General features: G+C 38.0%; 1 protein-coding gene across 2 annotated transcripts in view; it reads right to left on the reverse strand.

Moving 5' to 3' along the window:
* The window catches only part of TULP4 (TUB like protein 4), a 47,239-nt gene extending 33,550 nt beyond the window's left edge, over positions 1 to 13,689 (reverse strand). For both annotated transcript variants that reach the window (XM_015816850.1, XM_015816851.1), the window contains exon 1: positions 13,424 to 13,689. In XM_015816850.1, the coding sequence (XP_015672336.1) occupies positions 13,424 to 13,675 (252 nt within the window). In that variant the 5' untranslated portion in view covers positions 13,676 to 13,689. The remainder of the gene's footprint in view (positions 1 to 13,423) is intronic.
* Between the last annotated feature and the right edge of the window lie 542 nt (positions 13,690 to 14,231).

Genomic DNA, 14,231 nt, shown 5'->3' on the forward strand with positions numbered 1-14,231 from the left:
GCCAATTTAATCCCTGCTTCAGCCATCCATCCCTATCCTGTCTGTTTCACCAATAGAAATGCCTCTTTTTATTTATAAAAGAATCACAGAAAGCAGTGTTTCCCAGTCTTAACTGGAGATGGCAGCATTCAAAACTAGAATCATTACTGGTAGTATGGTAAGCCTTATATGTTACCCATCAGCTAGGGCAGTGGTTCTCAACCTTTTTAATGCCGCGACCCCAACCAGTCGTAAGTTGAGGACTAAACCGGTCCTAAGTCGAGGACTAAACCGGTCGCAAGTCAAGGACTACCCAACCGGTCGTAAGTCAAGGACTTTCCCTGCCCGGGAGCGCCGCGCATGCGTGGTTCCGCCCCCTGCGCCGGCCGAGGCGTAGCTGGCAAGCGGCAGAGACGGAGCAGGCCGACCACCAGCTGGCCCAGCCCAAGGGAGGTAAGGCACCCGCCGGAAAAGGGAAAAAAATGGCGGACAAAAAAAATGGCGGACAGCCTTGCTTGGCGACCCCCGTGAAATGGTTGATCGACCCCAAATGGGGTCCCGACCCACAGGTTGAGAACCACTGAGCTAGGGAGTGGAGTAGATAATTGCCCTTAGAAGTTGAAGCTATTACCAGAGCACCAATCATTAACCTATAGAAAATATTTAAGATAAAATTATCTGCAGGAAGTCACAGCTTTATTACCGTATTGATGTTTGAAGGGGGGAAAAAAATCAAACCAGGCCAAGTAGTTTTTTTACTACAATAATGATCTTCCAGAGACAAGAAAACCTATTGAATGTATTTGTTTTTTCAAATGTCAGTGCAGTCAAATACAGCTTTTATTATATAAAATGCATGTCATCATTATCAAAGCAATACCTTAATTGCATTTCTGTGTAAGGCAAGCCATTTTTTTCTTGAACAGTATTACTGACTAGTGTAAAAATATACTCAACTTTTCATCATAAGAAAAGAAGCAGCTATACTTTTAATATTTGTAAGTGGCTGCTAAATTCTTTACAAAGCTGATTCTAGAGATAACTCTTCAGGATGAGGCATACAGGGTTAATAGCAGTGATTTCCCCACATATGCCTGACTGGTTTCAAAAAAAAGAAGACAGCCTTTAGATCTTTTTGTGTTAGAATACAGATCAGTGAACTGATCATCTGCTTCCTACCAAGCCTTTATCATTCTTTCTTTTTGTTGTGTTGATGCTTTGTAGTAGCTTTGAAGACAGTCTCTGCAAACTTAAGATTATGAAGCTATTTTATAAAAATCAACCACTTTGGGGGGGGGGAAGGGGAGGAAGAAGCACTGTTTATATAACAATAAATATTCCCTGTGTGCTTTGAGTGTGTGTGTGTGTGTGTGTGTGTGTGTGTGCGAGTGCGCGGCGCGCATCATGGAAATAATAAAGCAGCTAATAACAGCTATAGACAAGAAAATCAGCAGATACAAGCTCAAACTGCATATTATAGGCATAATTTCAGTCGAATCAGAAGCATTTCTACTAATTCGGAGACTATCTGAAGCTACAGTAAAAAAATATCTACTGAAAGTAGTACACCACGAAGGCTTACTGAATCCTGAAGAAACAAAACTGGTCTACAAGAAAGACCAAATGAAGAATGGAAAAGAGACATTACAAGGCCAAGTATTACATGGCCAGTACATTAGAAACATAAATAAACTAACAGGCAAAGCAAATGACAACATCTGACAATGGATATTGAAGAAAGACAGAGAGGGGACTAACTCTGGACGCAAGACTGTGCATTAAGAACAAATGCATACTAAGTCAGAACTCAGAAAGCAGCAAAAGGCAGCAAATGCTGCCTCTACAAAGAAGCTGAAAAAATGGTGGACCGCCTAGTTAGCTAATGCAAAGAGATTGCACAGGCTGACTACAAACAACAGCATGACAAAGTAATAACAATGGTTGGTGCATTGCAATATCTGCAAGAAATATCACTTGCTTCTCCACCTCCCAAAAATGGAAGATATGCTTCATATTGCTGTGATAAAGCTCTCATACTGTATATGCTGAAAAATTAAAAACATTGTGCCTCTTAAGGCTAGAGGCACAAATCATACAAAAGATTTCTGCATGGTCCCCCATGGACTAATTGGGAGACCCTATTGTCTTGAAGGAATAGAATCACATTAATGGATAAATAAAATCAACTTTAAGTCAAGCTCAGCTCTTGATGATATATATGGACATATCCAAATACTGTGTTTCCCCAAAAGTAAGGCCTACCCCAAAAATAAGTTCTAGTTTTGGGTTGAGGCATACACCTAAAAATCAAGCAAAGGTGGGGATGGGGAGCTGCCTCACGCGCCCCATACCCACTTACCTTGCAGCCAGGCATCTCCTCACCCGCCAACTTGTTCTGTGGCATCTTCTGCAGCCAGGCCTACATTTCTCAATCACAGGCCTTTCCGGAAGGCCTAACTGCAACCAAGAACTGAGCTAGGGATTCAATCCATAGCTCGGTTCTGCAAAACCTCTGCAGCTGAGGACCAAGCTATGGATTGAATAGATTGAATCCATGGATTGATAGCTCAGCTGCATAGGCCTTCGGCCGCAAAAGAGGTGGACCTGCTATTGGTACCAGAGGTGAGTAAGACCTGGTGATTCTTTTGGAGGCCCCCCAAAAAACCACGACCCGGTCTTATTTTCAGGGAAACAAGGGTAAGTATCTTGGCACAATATGGAAGTGCTTTGCAAAGTGGTGTTATCTGACACATGTTGATCTTAGGAGAATAAAAGAGAAAAAATGGTAGTATATTTCTCAACCAAAATTACTTGACTCATAGATTTTAGTTCCACTCTGTTAATCAATTCCTCGCAAGAACCCTTCGTTGTTCTTGCACTCTTAAAAATAGAGCAATCGATTTAGGTTTGCCTACTGGACCCACAGATTTCACCTAGGGCCTGGAGAAGTGGTTGGATTAAAACTGCATTACCACCACCACCACTCACCCCCATCAGCAAGGCCAGTGATTGGAGATGACAGGAGTTGTAGCCCAACATTGAGGAGCTACAATTGCAAAACACTGTCTAATCATGAAATATTGAAATTTTAATTATTAAAAGAGATCAAAATTGATGATTCACAATGAAAACAGCAGCATTTTTCAAAAAGAAAAGTAATAATTATTTGAAATATAAGATCTGGAAATTAAAAATTCAAATTGTGACAGGCACCATTTTAAAAGAGAGATTTCCCCTTCTCTTACATTTATTTCCTCAAGAATGACTCTTCGAGAAAGGATCTGTGAGAGAAACACTGGAGTTCCATCTTAAAGTCAAGTATAATGCCTTTATCTTCAAAATAAATAAATTCATTTGTATGTATGCACATTTAATCAGTCGATTAGTATACTAAAACTAACCAAACCAATTGATCAAGATTTCTTTAAATTGTTGAAAGTCCAACTAATTACCTCATGTAAATGAATAGGAAAAGAATTATATTACTAACATGCTGCTTCCCAACAACTATAAAACATGTATTCTCCTGCAGCGCCCCCAAAAGCAAAGCAAAGCAAAACAAAGCAAAGCAGTTAAACTGATTCTAAATGAACTTCTGAATATATAATTTTTCAGCTGAAAAGATCTGGCTTGCTTGTGGGTAGTTTTCTTTTTGCTATCTGTTTTTGTAAAACTATTAGATGCAAGAGCCATATTTCAGCATCTCTAAAATGAGGTAACTACCATATGGTTGTTGTTTGCTAAGCTATAATTCTCCCCCCCCCCCAAATGTTGACTGAGATTCTGGCAGCTCTTTAACCATTTGATCTAAAATATAAACAAACAACTCCAGTAATCATCCATCTGGGCTTTTAAAAAACATGTGTGTTTTCTAAACCAAATCCTCCATAGCCACATAGTGTAAGTGTGAAGCAAGATGGTTACAGCACATCTGATACTCCATTTGAAGGAATAGGGAATATCATTGCCCTAAAGAAGTTCCAAGTGACATCTAACAGCATTTCTGGATCTGGGCCAGCACAGAAGCAGGCATATCAGAGATGGCTGTCTTCCCATCACTCCTAGCACCTTGAACATTTCAGAAAATAATAAAAACAAGTGTTGAAAGAAAAATCTTCACCAGGGTCCAATCCAAGCCGGGAATAATCAGAATGGAGACTGCTTTAGAAAGAAGGTTGTAGTTTATTGAAGAGGAGAGCCAGACAGAAAGATAACTCTGGAAAAACTGACTGACCACATGGAGCAGAGTGGTGGGCTTTTATATCTTCTGCGGTTCTTGAGGTTGTTTCCTGTTCCTGTTTGAGGCTTTGTATTTCCTGTGTCATGTACTTTGACCTGAGTCTGAGTGTGCCCTTTTGGTATTGGTGAGTTAATCCTATTATGTCTCCTGTCCTTAGAATTTGGGTGGGGTTATGTAGATTTTAGGTGTCTTTGTCTTCCTAATTTCTAGCTTCCTGGCTCCAACCTTCCTGAATGGATTACTGAGTTTGCATTTCTAAAAGCTGGCCTCTGCCTAGGAGCTGGGGCTGATTTCTGGGGGCTGGTTTCTGTTTTTTTTTTTTTTAAGATCTTCTCCATTATTCCTTTGGGGAAATATAGTCTGCCTTTTTAATATTCCCCAAATTATTTCTTCTCTGGATTCTTCCCACACAAGGCAGGACTACATTACCAGACCTTCTAGCAGAACCTGATGTCTTTATCAAATAACCAGATGAGTTACCTAGATCCTTGGTATCCTAACAAGTACAATAGGTAATCATGAAGGCAAACCTCTCTTGAACTGAGTTTGCCTCCTAATGACTAAATGAACTCATCCATATGGTTGACAACAATAAAGAAATTATTTACCATTTCCTTCTTCTGGATTTTTTTTTAAATAATAATATCCCAGTCTAATCTGCAGTCCTGAGATTTTCTACTGGTTTCTAACCCAAATACTAATCAATTCTGACCCTTATTTAGTTTTTCAAAATCAGTCACTATTGGCTCGGTGCTGCCAACTGCTGTAGGAATAACAATATGTAATCAACTTTTAAAGCACAAAACCAGGTCAGGTAGAATAGATGTGATTAGATGTTTTTGTACATTTAAAAAAAGAGATATGAAGGGGAACCCAAGTAGGAATGAAGCTACTCCTATATCTGTGCTGTTTTCCCAATCTATCTGTTATTAGCTGTGGGGGGTAAAATTTATTTTTGATGTCTCCCTGTATCCCCAGTTAATAGGAACCTCAGTCAGGGAGACCTTGTTGTTGATTTTAAGCCGAAAAGAAAGGAAAAAAAAATCTAACCACAGAACTTTCATATCCTGTTCTGTGGATTTCAACTCTTGATTAGTTGGTGAAGGCTATATCATGGGGATCCTAAAGGGGATCCTGGCTGTCTTTTGGAAGGACAGATGCTGAAGCTGACACTCAAATACTCTGGCCATCCAATGAGAAGAAAGGACTCATTGGAAAAGACCCTGATGTTGGGAAAGACTGAAGGTAAAAAGAGAAGGGAACAGCAGAGGATGAGATGATTAGTGTCATCGATACAGTGGACATGAGTTTGGGCAAATGCCGGGAGACAGTGGAGAACAGGGGTGCCTGGCATACTATGGTCCACGGGGTCGTGAAGAATCGGACAAGACTTAGTGACTGAACAACAACAAGTATCATGGGGAAACATTGCAATTTCTAGCCACTTCGGTTTTGGTTAGAAACATTATGCTTTTTGTCCATCTTCACTTTAATCAATTTATCACATTTCCTTCTGTGATTAGGTACCTAAATAGTCACAAACTGAAATCCATTATCCAACAACTAATCTAGCATGCGAAAGAAAATAACAGTTTCCCACTGTGAGTTAGATGCCACATCATAGTATGAAAACCTTAATATTTCTTTTGCAAGCCAAAGGAGAAACAAAGGTAGACCAACTTACCCTCTAGGAGTTACCATTAAATTGATGAGAAAAGAAAAATAAACTATTATGTTTATGTTCTGCAATAGTTTTGTTTCTCCCAATAATTCTGCAATAGTTCTGCAATAGTTTTGTTTCTCCCAACACATTTTTCTTTTATTGCACATTCTACCATATCTCATTTGTAGTTTTTAACCACATGAATGGATATAATTTGTCAATTTTTCATATTGAGAATTGTATGCAAAATATATATTCATCACACCACTTAGCTTCTTAGCCTTATGAGCAAATGCAGAAAATAAGAAAACCAATGAAGAAAATTAATGCTTGTCTTTGCAATGGATTAGAATCTGCATTTGGTCTAGGACAGGGGCTCCCTGGAGTGCAAAAACTTGAGTTTTCAAAATTATAGTGTATATGTATAAATCGTTGCCGTTATTTCCATCTTTTGTTAAGTGGTGCGAGAATATATCAGAAGCATTCTAGGGGTGCGGGGTATAGAAAAGGTTGGGAGTCCCTGGTCCAGGAGGAGAGACATGCTTCAGGTCCCATCAACTATAGAATGGCATCTGTGGAATCCAGGAGGAGAGCCTTTTCTGTCATGATACCCACCCTGTGGAATATCATCCCCCCAGATGTCAAATTAGCCAAAACTCTACTGGCCTTTTGCAAGGCCTTAAAAACATGGCTGTGCCACCATGGAAGTAGAATGAAACCTGTAAAGGAGTTATACAAATAAATGTGATGTAATTGTGAGCCAGGCACCTGAGTACCCAGATTGTGATCATATGACCACAGGGATGCTGTGGTGGCTGGGACTTCAGGAACCGATCATATGTCCATTTTTTTCAGCACCACCATAACTTTGAATGGTTGCTGAACAAATGGACATAAGCCAAGGACCACCTGTATGTTTGAAGTGCTACACAGCTGTGAAAGGAATTTTTAATAGGAGATGGAATGATGGAATGAATCATGTTTTCCGAGCAGGCTTTTGTCATTTAATTAAAGAAAAAAAGAATGAAAAAGAATAATTCCAGCTCTTCAAACTCCAGGGAAGAAAAACTGACAGTGAAACAAGTTAAAGAGGTTATCCAGGATGTAAATCAAATGCTATCCTTCAATATTTCTTCAACTAGGATTAATAAAAAGAAACAAAGTGAGCAGTTAAATTTATCACAACAAAATGCCCATGAAACCAAGTGTGCCATGTGTACACACCTGCCAAAAAAGCCAGTAGGAATTTCAAGCCATGCTTGGGGATGATAGGGCTATACATGCAAGAAAATTGGAGTCTGTAGAATCCTTGGTGCTCTCTGGGCCTGGTTGTTTGCTTGCACACACTTCATTACCTGACTAGGTATCATCAATGCTAAATAGTATTGTTCCCTGTAGCTTGCCCTGCTACAGTAGCTTTCCCTGCTAGTGTTGGTGGCGATGTGATTTTCTTCTTGGTAGTTCCTTGGGTATTGTTTTCTGCTTGATTGTTTGTCTGGTGTTAATCCTTGCTTATCTGGATGTAGGTTGTTGGGTATAGGCAATCTTCAGGTTGACAGAACTTGGGGTAAATAAGGGATTCTCTTTCTTTTGAAATCCATTTCCTGTTCACATTGTTTGCTGAGACTCTTGGTCCAAAATGTGGATAAAACTCTCTCTCTCTCCCCCTCCCTCCCTCTCCTCCCCTCTCTCTCCCTCACACGCATGCATGCATGCATACATTTTTAATATTTGTATTTTAAAGATGTTTAATTAAGTATGTAACTATGTAAATAAGAACGTAGTAGGAGCTGAAGAACTACGGAATTAATCTGGAGGTTGGGACAGTGTAGCAAAGCTTGCAGTGGCTAGGATTTCTATTTAGTTTGGCATAAGGCACACTGGGATCAGGCACCTACTTTGAACTTGGGTCTGTAATTGTTGGGATCTGGGAATGGAAATGGGCTTCAGGCTATGGGTAGCATATGGTGAACCATTCTTCTGGCTCCTGAATACTTGGGGCAGGAACAGTTGAGGACAGTGCTGAGATCTGCTCTGAAGAGTAAGTGTGGTTAATGGAGTGGACTTTCAGGAGTTCGTGGTAGACTAGGAGGCGAGTGTGAATGCATGGGTTCTTTGGCCTGGAAGGAGACTGAGGGCAGAAGAAGAAGGGCAGGCGGTAATAATAAAGCTACTCTCTTAGCGACCTAGAAAGCTCTTAAGGACTTCTACCGCGTTTTGATTGCTCTGGTTGTTTTTTCCTCGACTGCTATTATCCTTTCTTACATTCTGTTATTCTGTTTTTAATCATATTTTGCAAGGAACCCAGAGTCTTTTGAAGTGAGGCAGCTGCAAAAGATCTAATTAGTAATATGCAATGCTTAATATTCTTTTATAAAACCAGATTGTGTTGGATGGATTACTGAGAGTAATTTATTCTAAGGCCTTCATGCCAAGTCTGCTTTTCGGGTCTTGCATCTCTTTTCATGATATCTCTCCTGAATAAACTTATCTAAATCCTTCCACATTTCTCTATGGTGGTAACATTTGGAGATGGATAATTAATGTTGGCTTTTGTCCAGTAAGACTGGGAATCTGTTAAACAAAATAATAACCAATATAATTTGAATGTATGTGGCATTATTAACAATATTTCATCCTATTTTTAAACATCTTCTTGAAGCAGCTTAACAAAAAGAAAATGTCCCTCTGGATTATATGCAATAAATCAAAGACTGCACTTCTACATCTGAAATTGGGGGATTGTTTTATTTAAAGTGTTTATTTTATTTGGAAGATTTTTAATATGCCACATTGTTTTCATATATTAAATTGTAATAAGATTTGTAATACATTGTTTTAATGCATTTCCCCTGTGATGAAGTATAACTATGATTCACAGAGAATGAAGTACAGGTTCAATTACTTCGAGTTTTATGATTGAAAAATTAAATAATTTGGAAAATTATTCTATAAATGAGGAGTATTCATTATAGAGATTTAATAGGCCGATATGGAAGAAGATCTAGTAGGCTTGTATGTAAACAGTAATTTCCTATTAAACAAAGGTTTTCAAAGTAGCACCACACAGATACTGCATAGATTTAAGGTTACTTTTCCACTACTCTACTCTAGTCTCTATCCCATGAGTTTTTGATTTATACTGTATATAAATCTTTGAACAATCAAAGATTAAAACAAAAACAAAACATCTGAAAGAACTGTACTGTGTTTGGCATTCAAGAAAACACTAAAATACCTATGTTAAAATCAGTTAAAAATAACATTAATAAACAAAGCCAAATTTATTGTCTTTATCCCTTATTCCATTGGTTTTCTATGGTATGAATCTAGATTTTAAATCTGTAAAGCACAGTTTTTATTCTATTTTATGTTTTAAAATATAATGGAAAGATATCTGCACACCTACGCATACAGACACACAAACACCAGTGAACTTGCTATTTTAACATTAAAGAAAATACATGGGTTTAGAAGTACGGATGAACTAATTTACAGTTATGTGTTAATTCATTATGAATTTAAAGGCCATTATAATTTAATAATGTATTGTTTAAGAATCCTGGTTTAGTGTTAAATGTGAAATGGCAACCTAAAGATAAATACATAGAAAGGTTAGGACTTAATAGCTCTGCTCAATTATATTGTTGGAATATTCATGAGCAGGAAGAGTCATGTGGTAACTCAGTCAGCCAATGTGAAGAAAGTGCTACTGAGTCTGTGCAAAAAAGGTATTGAGTTAGGAGCTGAATTATTTGTTCAGTCTGGTTTTGTGTCTGTATCACTCTGTAAGAAGTCTTCATTGTGCTATGTTGCTGTAAAGAAGAATGTATGGTATTGTAAATATTTTGATATAAATATAAAGAAGTTATTTGAATCAGCTAAAATGCAGTCAACTGTGAGAGCTTCTGATTTATTTTTCACCAATAGAGAAATTAAAATTTTCTAACATATATCCAAAGCAGTTTAATTAAGTTCGGTTCCAATTATAGAAAACCTAGTGGTGATAGAATTGTGCTTCTGCAATACAGAAATATTTAAGTGGGAAAAATATATAACTTACCACAGTAAGGCAGGTGAACATTGTCTACTTCAGATAAGCATAGACTGATTTTTTGAGAAATGCTTGGTTTCCTCCTGATATGTTACACCAAAAGTGTAAATTCCATATTTGACTTTTTACTACAAGATAGTGCCCAGCACTACTATCAAAAGGTAATAGCAACAGCTGTAGCACTATGCAAACTGAAACAAATAAGTACAGTAAATGCAACTCACACACTAAGTGCATTTTAAAATATTCACTACAGTGGTGCCTTGGTACTCACCATTAATTGGTTCCGGGAAGCATGATGAATACCAAAAACGATGAGTACCAAATGAACTTTTCCCATAAGGGATGATGTAGTCATTACTTGTCGCAAGACAGCAACAAGTTCTGGCTTGTACGTTGAGTACCAAACAAACAATGAATACCAGGACAAAATCTTTGTGTCAAAATGCACTGAGTACTAAAATTGACGAGTTTCAAAACAGTTGAGTACCAAGATACCACTGTAGCTCATATCTTTTTATAAAATAAAAAAATTCTGTTTTACAAAATCAAAGGACATTCTATCAGCATAAGTGGAAGTGCAAGATGAAACAAAAATCACCTGCATGTTTTAAGGTACTAGAAATAGCATACTTTTTAAAAAAATATATATCCTGTTTTCTATAAAACTTTTACAAGCATCACCCAGTTACTCCCTAAGAGATGAGCGAAATGTCCAATTGTTACTTGTACACAGAATATGAAAAGGCCTTTTTATTTTCTTTTTCTTTCTTCCTAAGGCGCGCGTGCGCACGCACACACACACACACACACACACACACACACACACACACACACCTATCCTATAAAAAGATTCACCTATGACTAAAAATCAGTTTATTCCAGGTTTGTGAGGAGTTATTTTGCAAATCATTTTTGGGCTCTTAATTATTCAAGTGATGTATTGTAATGTAAGTCAGTTTAATCAAGGCAATATCTATTCCATATAACAGATGAGAAATTCAGCTTTTGTACTAAACTTTCACCTATGGGACATTCTGGTCAACTTTACTCTTCCATGTTTGCCATTAAATGGCAAGATATAGTTCAGCCGAGTCACTTACTGAAATATCTCAAACAAGTTACACATAACAGAGAGACCACAGATTTCCAACTAATTAGACTTCACTAGCTCTCTCCAGGATCTCACTGCATCCTGCAGAAATGAATGCCAAGTCATGGCTGCCGAAATCAATTTCAACAAATGAACAGAAGTTAAAAGCAAATTAGTTCTTCTGTTTTACTCAGCACACTAACAATTTTGGTTTAATTCCTGAAAATAGAAAATATGCTGCATGCAGACAGGAATCACTGGGAAGACATATGCCTAACCTCACACTACATTTTACTCTGACAGATTGATTTTCTAGGCACACAGAACTCAACAAAAACTGTGGTTAAATTATGAGAAATGGCATATTAAAAACAAATGCGTATCCCTCCTCTCCAAAAATCTAAGAAGGTTGCCACAGTCTCTCTATGATTAGCAACTATAAAATTTGATTATTATATTTCTTACAGACCATGATTAATACAAAATCAATATTACATTGGAATACAACAGTTCAGGCTCTATATCTAGTGCAGTTAGCCATCCCAAGGCAGTATGTTGCTTCTTGATCTACTCCCCAGTACTTCTTCCTAACCCTAGATATAAACAATATCTATTTATTCTTTATTCATCGTGCAAGTACCCCCAGTGAGTAACCAGCCATCATTTTAACCTACCCTCATTCTCAGCTTTCCTTACCAAATTCCTCATAACTTTCTCCCTCTAAATTAAATTCATATTCCTTACCATTTAGCCCAATTTCAGACCGAGGTTCTCAAGTATTATAAGCTGTTATGCATCTCATACCTTTCCAAGTGCAGGACATGATTCTCATGACAATAGACACAGACCAGTCTCTTTAATAAGAATGGCAGAATATCCTAGGTAGAGATCACAGTTTGCCACTTTCCTAGAAGTCTGAAAATTCAGAGGTGCTTTAAAAGATCATTCAGCTTCTCCAGAAGAAATGGATAGGTGTTATTATCAATTAGGTATAACTGCCTACTTGGCTTTTGTTTCCTACTAAGAAAACATATACCAGTATGCATAAGGAAGAACTTCACCAGAGCTATCCATGGTTCTGGACTACAATTTGACATACTTATTTTGATTGCCTTCTTTTTATTTGACTCAACCTTCTTCATCCACATTTGACACTTCCTTTCTAAATGAGGTTCTTCCCAATAATTTTTTAAGCAATCCAAGCAGCCATGGTTTTTGTTTGTTTTTTGCCTTAAAAAAGGAAGCAGAAACAAGCTGCCATTTTAACAGAAGCAGCAGCAAGGGTGTAAGCCCAAAGGTTCAGATGTAAGGAAGCAAGTTAAAATCTGACAAATAGAAAAAGAAGCTTCTCAGAATTATTTGAAAATTGCCTGCTGCTGGTGTGCTAATTTTCTTCCCTTCTGCATCTCAAGTTTTAAACAAACTAGAATTCTGCTCAGGCAAAAAAGTCCGATATGACTGAGAGGAAAGGAGAAGGTGTGTATATACCTGGTTTTTTACATAGTGAAGAAGCAATGCTTCCCATTATGTATGGGCAGGGTTTGTAGTCCTATATAAACTAAAAGCTCTAAACCAGGGGTGTCAAACTGCCGGCCCAAGGACCGGATGTGTCGTGCCGAAACCGCACCCACCCCATTGCCGGCAATGGAAAAAAAGTTGCGATATGTCGCGACACGTCATGTGACATTGAGAGTTTGACACCTCTGCTTTAACCAACCATATATATAAATCACATCTACTTATATAACCATCATATTTATTCTAGTTTTCCATCTAGCCATCCTTGAGATTTGCTATGATATCAACTTGCAGAATTCCTATGAATTCCAGTCTGTACACATCTGAATGTTGAACATATGCCTATTGCCATAAAAATAAATTTCCATTACTTAAAAACCAACCAGGTTTCATTCACTGTTGCCTCTTCTTTTAACATACTTTTTAGTAGTTCAAGTAACAGCTTCTTATCCCATTTACAGTGGACATTTCCTTTCCACTTTTAGTTAACCATAGTTCAGCGTGTTGCAAACATTCATGATAATTAAAGAAGCCAACTCCAGAAAATAGGTTTTGAACTTATGTTATTTTAAATAACGATTACTCTAATGTTAATCATAGTTTAACTTTTCAACCAGCTCTCTTGAAAGAAAAAAAACCACGAAAGTTATAACACCTAAAAATATAGGAGTAGAAATAGCATAGCAACTCCCAACCCATTTAATTGTACTTGACTCTGTATGTGGGGATAAATCTTAACGAGCCAAAGAAAATCTTCAACCCATGTAACTATCTTAACAGCATTCGAAGTGCTGTCCTTTATCCACTTTGTCTGTGTGTTTTGATGATAGTGTTCTACTTCCTATATTGAACATTAGCAGCTGAGAGTTTACTCACCTCACTGTTGTGGCCTCTCAAATTAAAGTTGATTCGTTGGGGTGTGTTTCTGTCCTTTCTACAGTGGCTGGAAGTGAAGGTAACGCCTACTACTCCCCTGCCATTTCCTGTGGCCAGCCAGCCTTCTTCGTAATATCGCCTCCGGCATACAGGTTTCTCCTTTTCACTTTTTGGAACCCTGCCTTTCCACGAGAGGCAGAGGATGTTGGAATCGCTGAAGAGAACGGGCCCATGTTCCACTGCTGCGTACATGCTTTGTTGTATTTTTTCCCTTTTGACATAAGAAAAGTACTATGTCTAGTGCAGCAAATATAAATAGATCTCTTTGTAGTTGTAGTTTCTATTGATAGGACCAAAAGTTTTAAGACAGATCAGAATCGGGAGGTGGGGGGGGAGGGGGCTGAAGCAGAAGAGAAGATCAGTTTTTATAAATATCCACCAAATGCATAGTGAAAAATTTCCTTATAAAAGATGATGACAGTTGGCTAAGAAAATGTAACACTTAAAAAAATGAAAATCAGTCAGATTCATCTTGATTCGGAGTCAGTGGACTGAGGGGTACACTTGTCCTTTGGAGAAACAGCTACTGCAGAAGAGAAGCCCAAAGAAATGGCGAGCCGTCTTTTTGCTCAATTGGATAGAACCACCATGCGGCCTGAGATTTCCAGTATAGCATTACACAATTCCAGAGACAAAAATTTGCAGAAGTGTAGGTTTTCAAGTAACTTAAGGCTTTAAAAAGATTTCCTCCAGTCGGACTTGCAAACATGGTGCGTATTCATTTATCTTTCCCCAAATCCACCCTCTG

This window comes from Protobothrops mucrosquamatus, unplaced genomic scaffold (genome assembly GCF_001527695.2).
Source record: "Protobothrops mucrosquamatus isolate PMUCROS unplaced genomic scaffold, P.Mucros_1.0 scaffold511, whole genome shotgun sequence".
In the NCBI taxonomy this organism is placed as follows: domain Eukaryota; kingdom Metazoa; phylum Chordata; class Lepidosauria; order Squamata; family Viperidae; genus Protobothrops; species Protobothrops mucrosquamatus.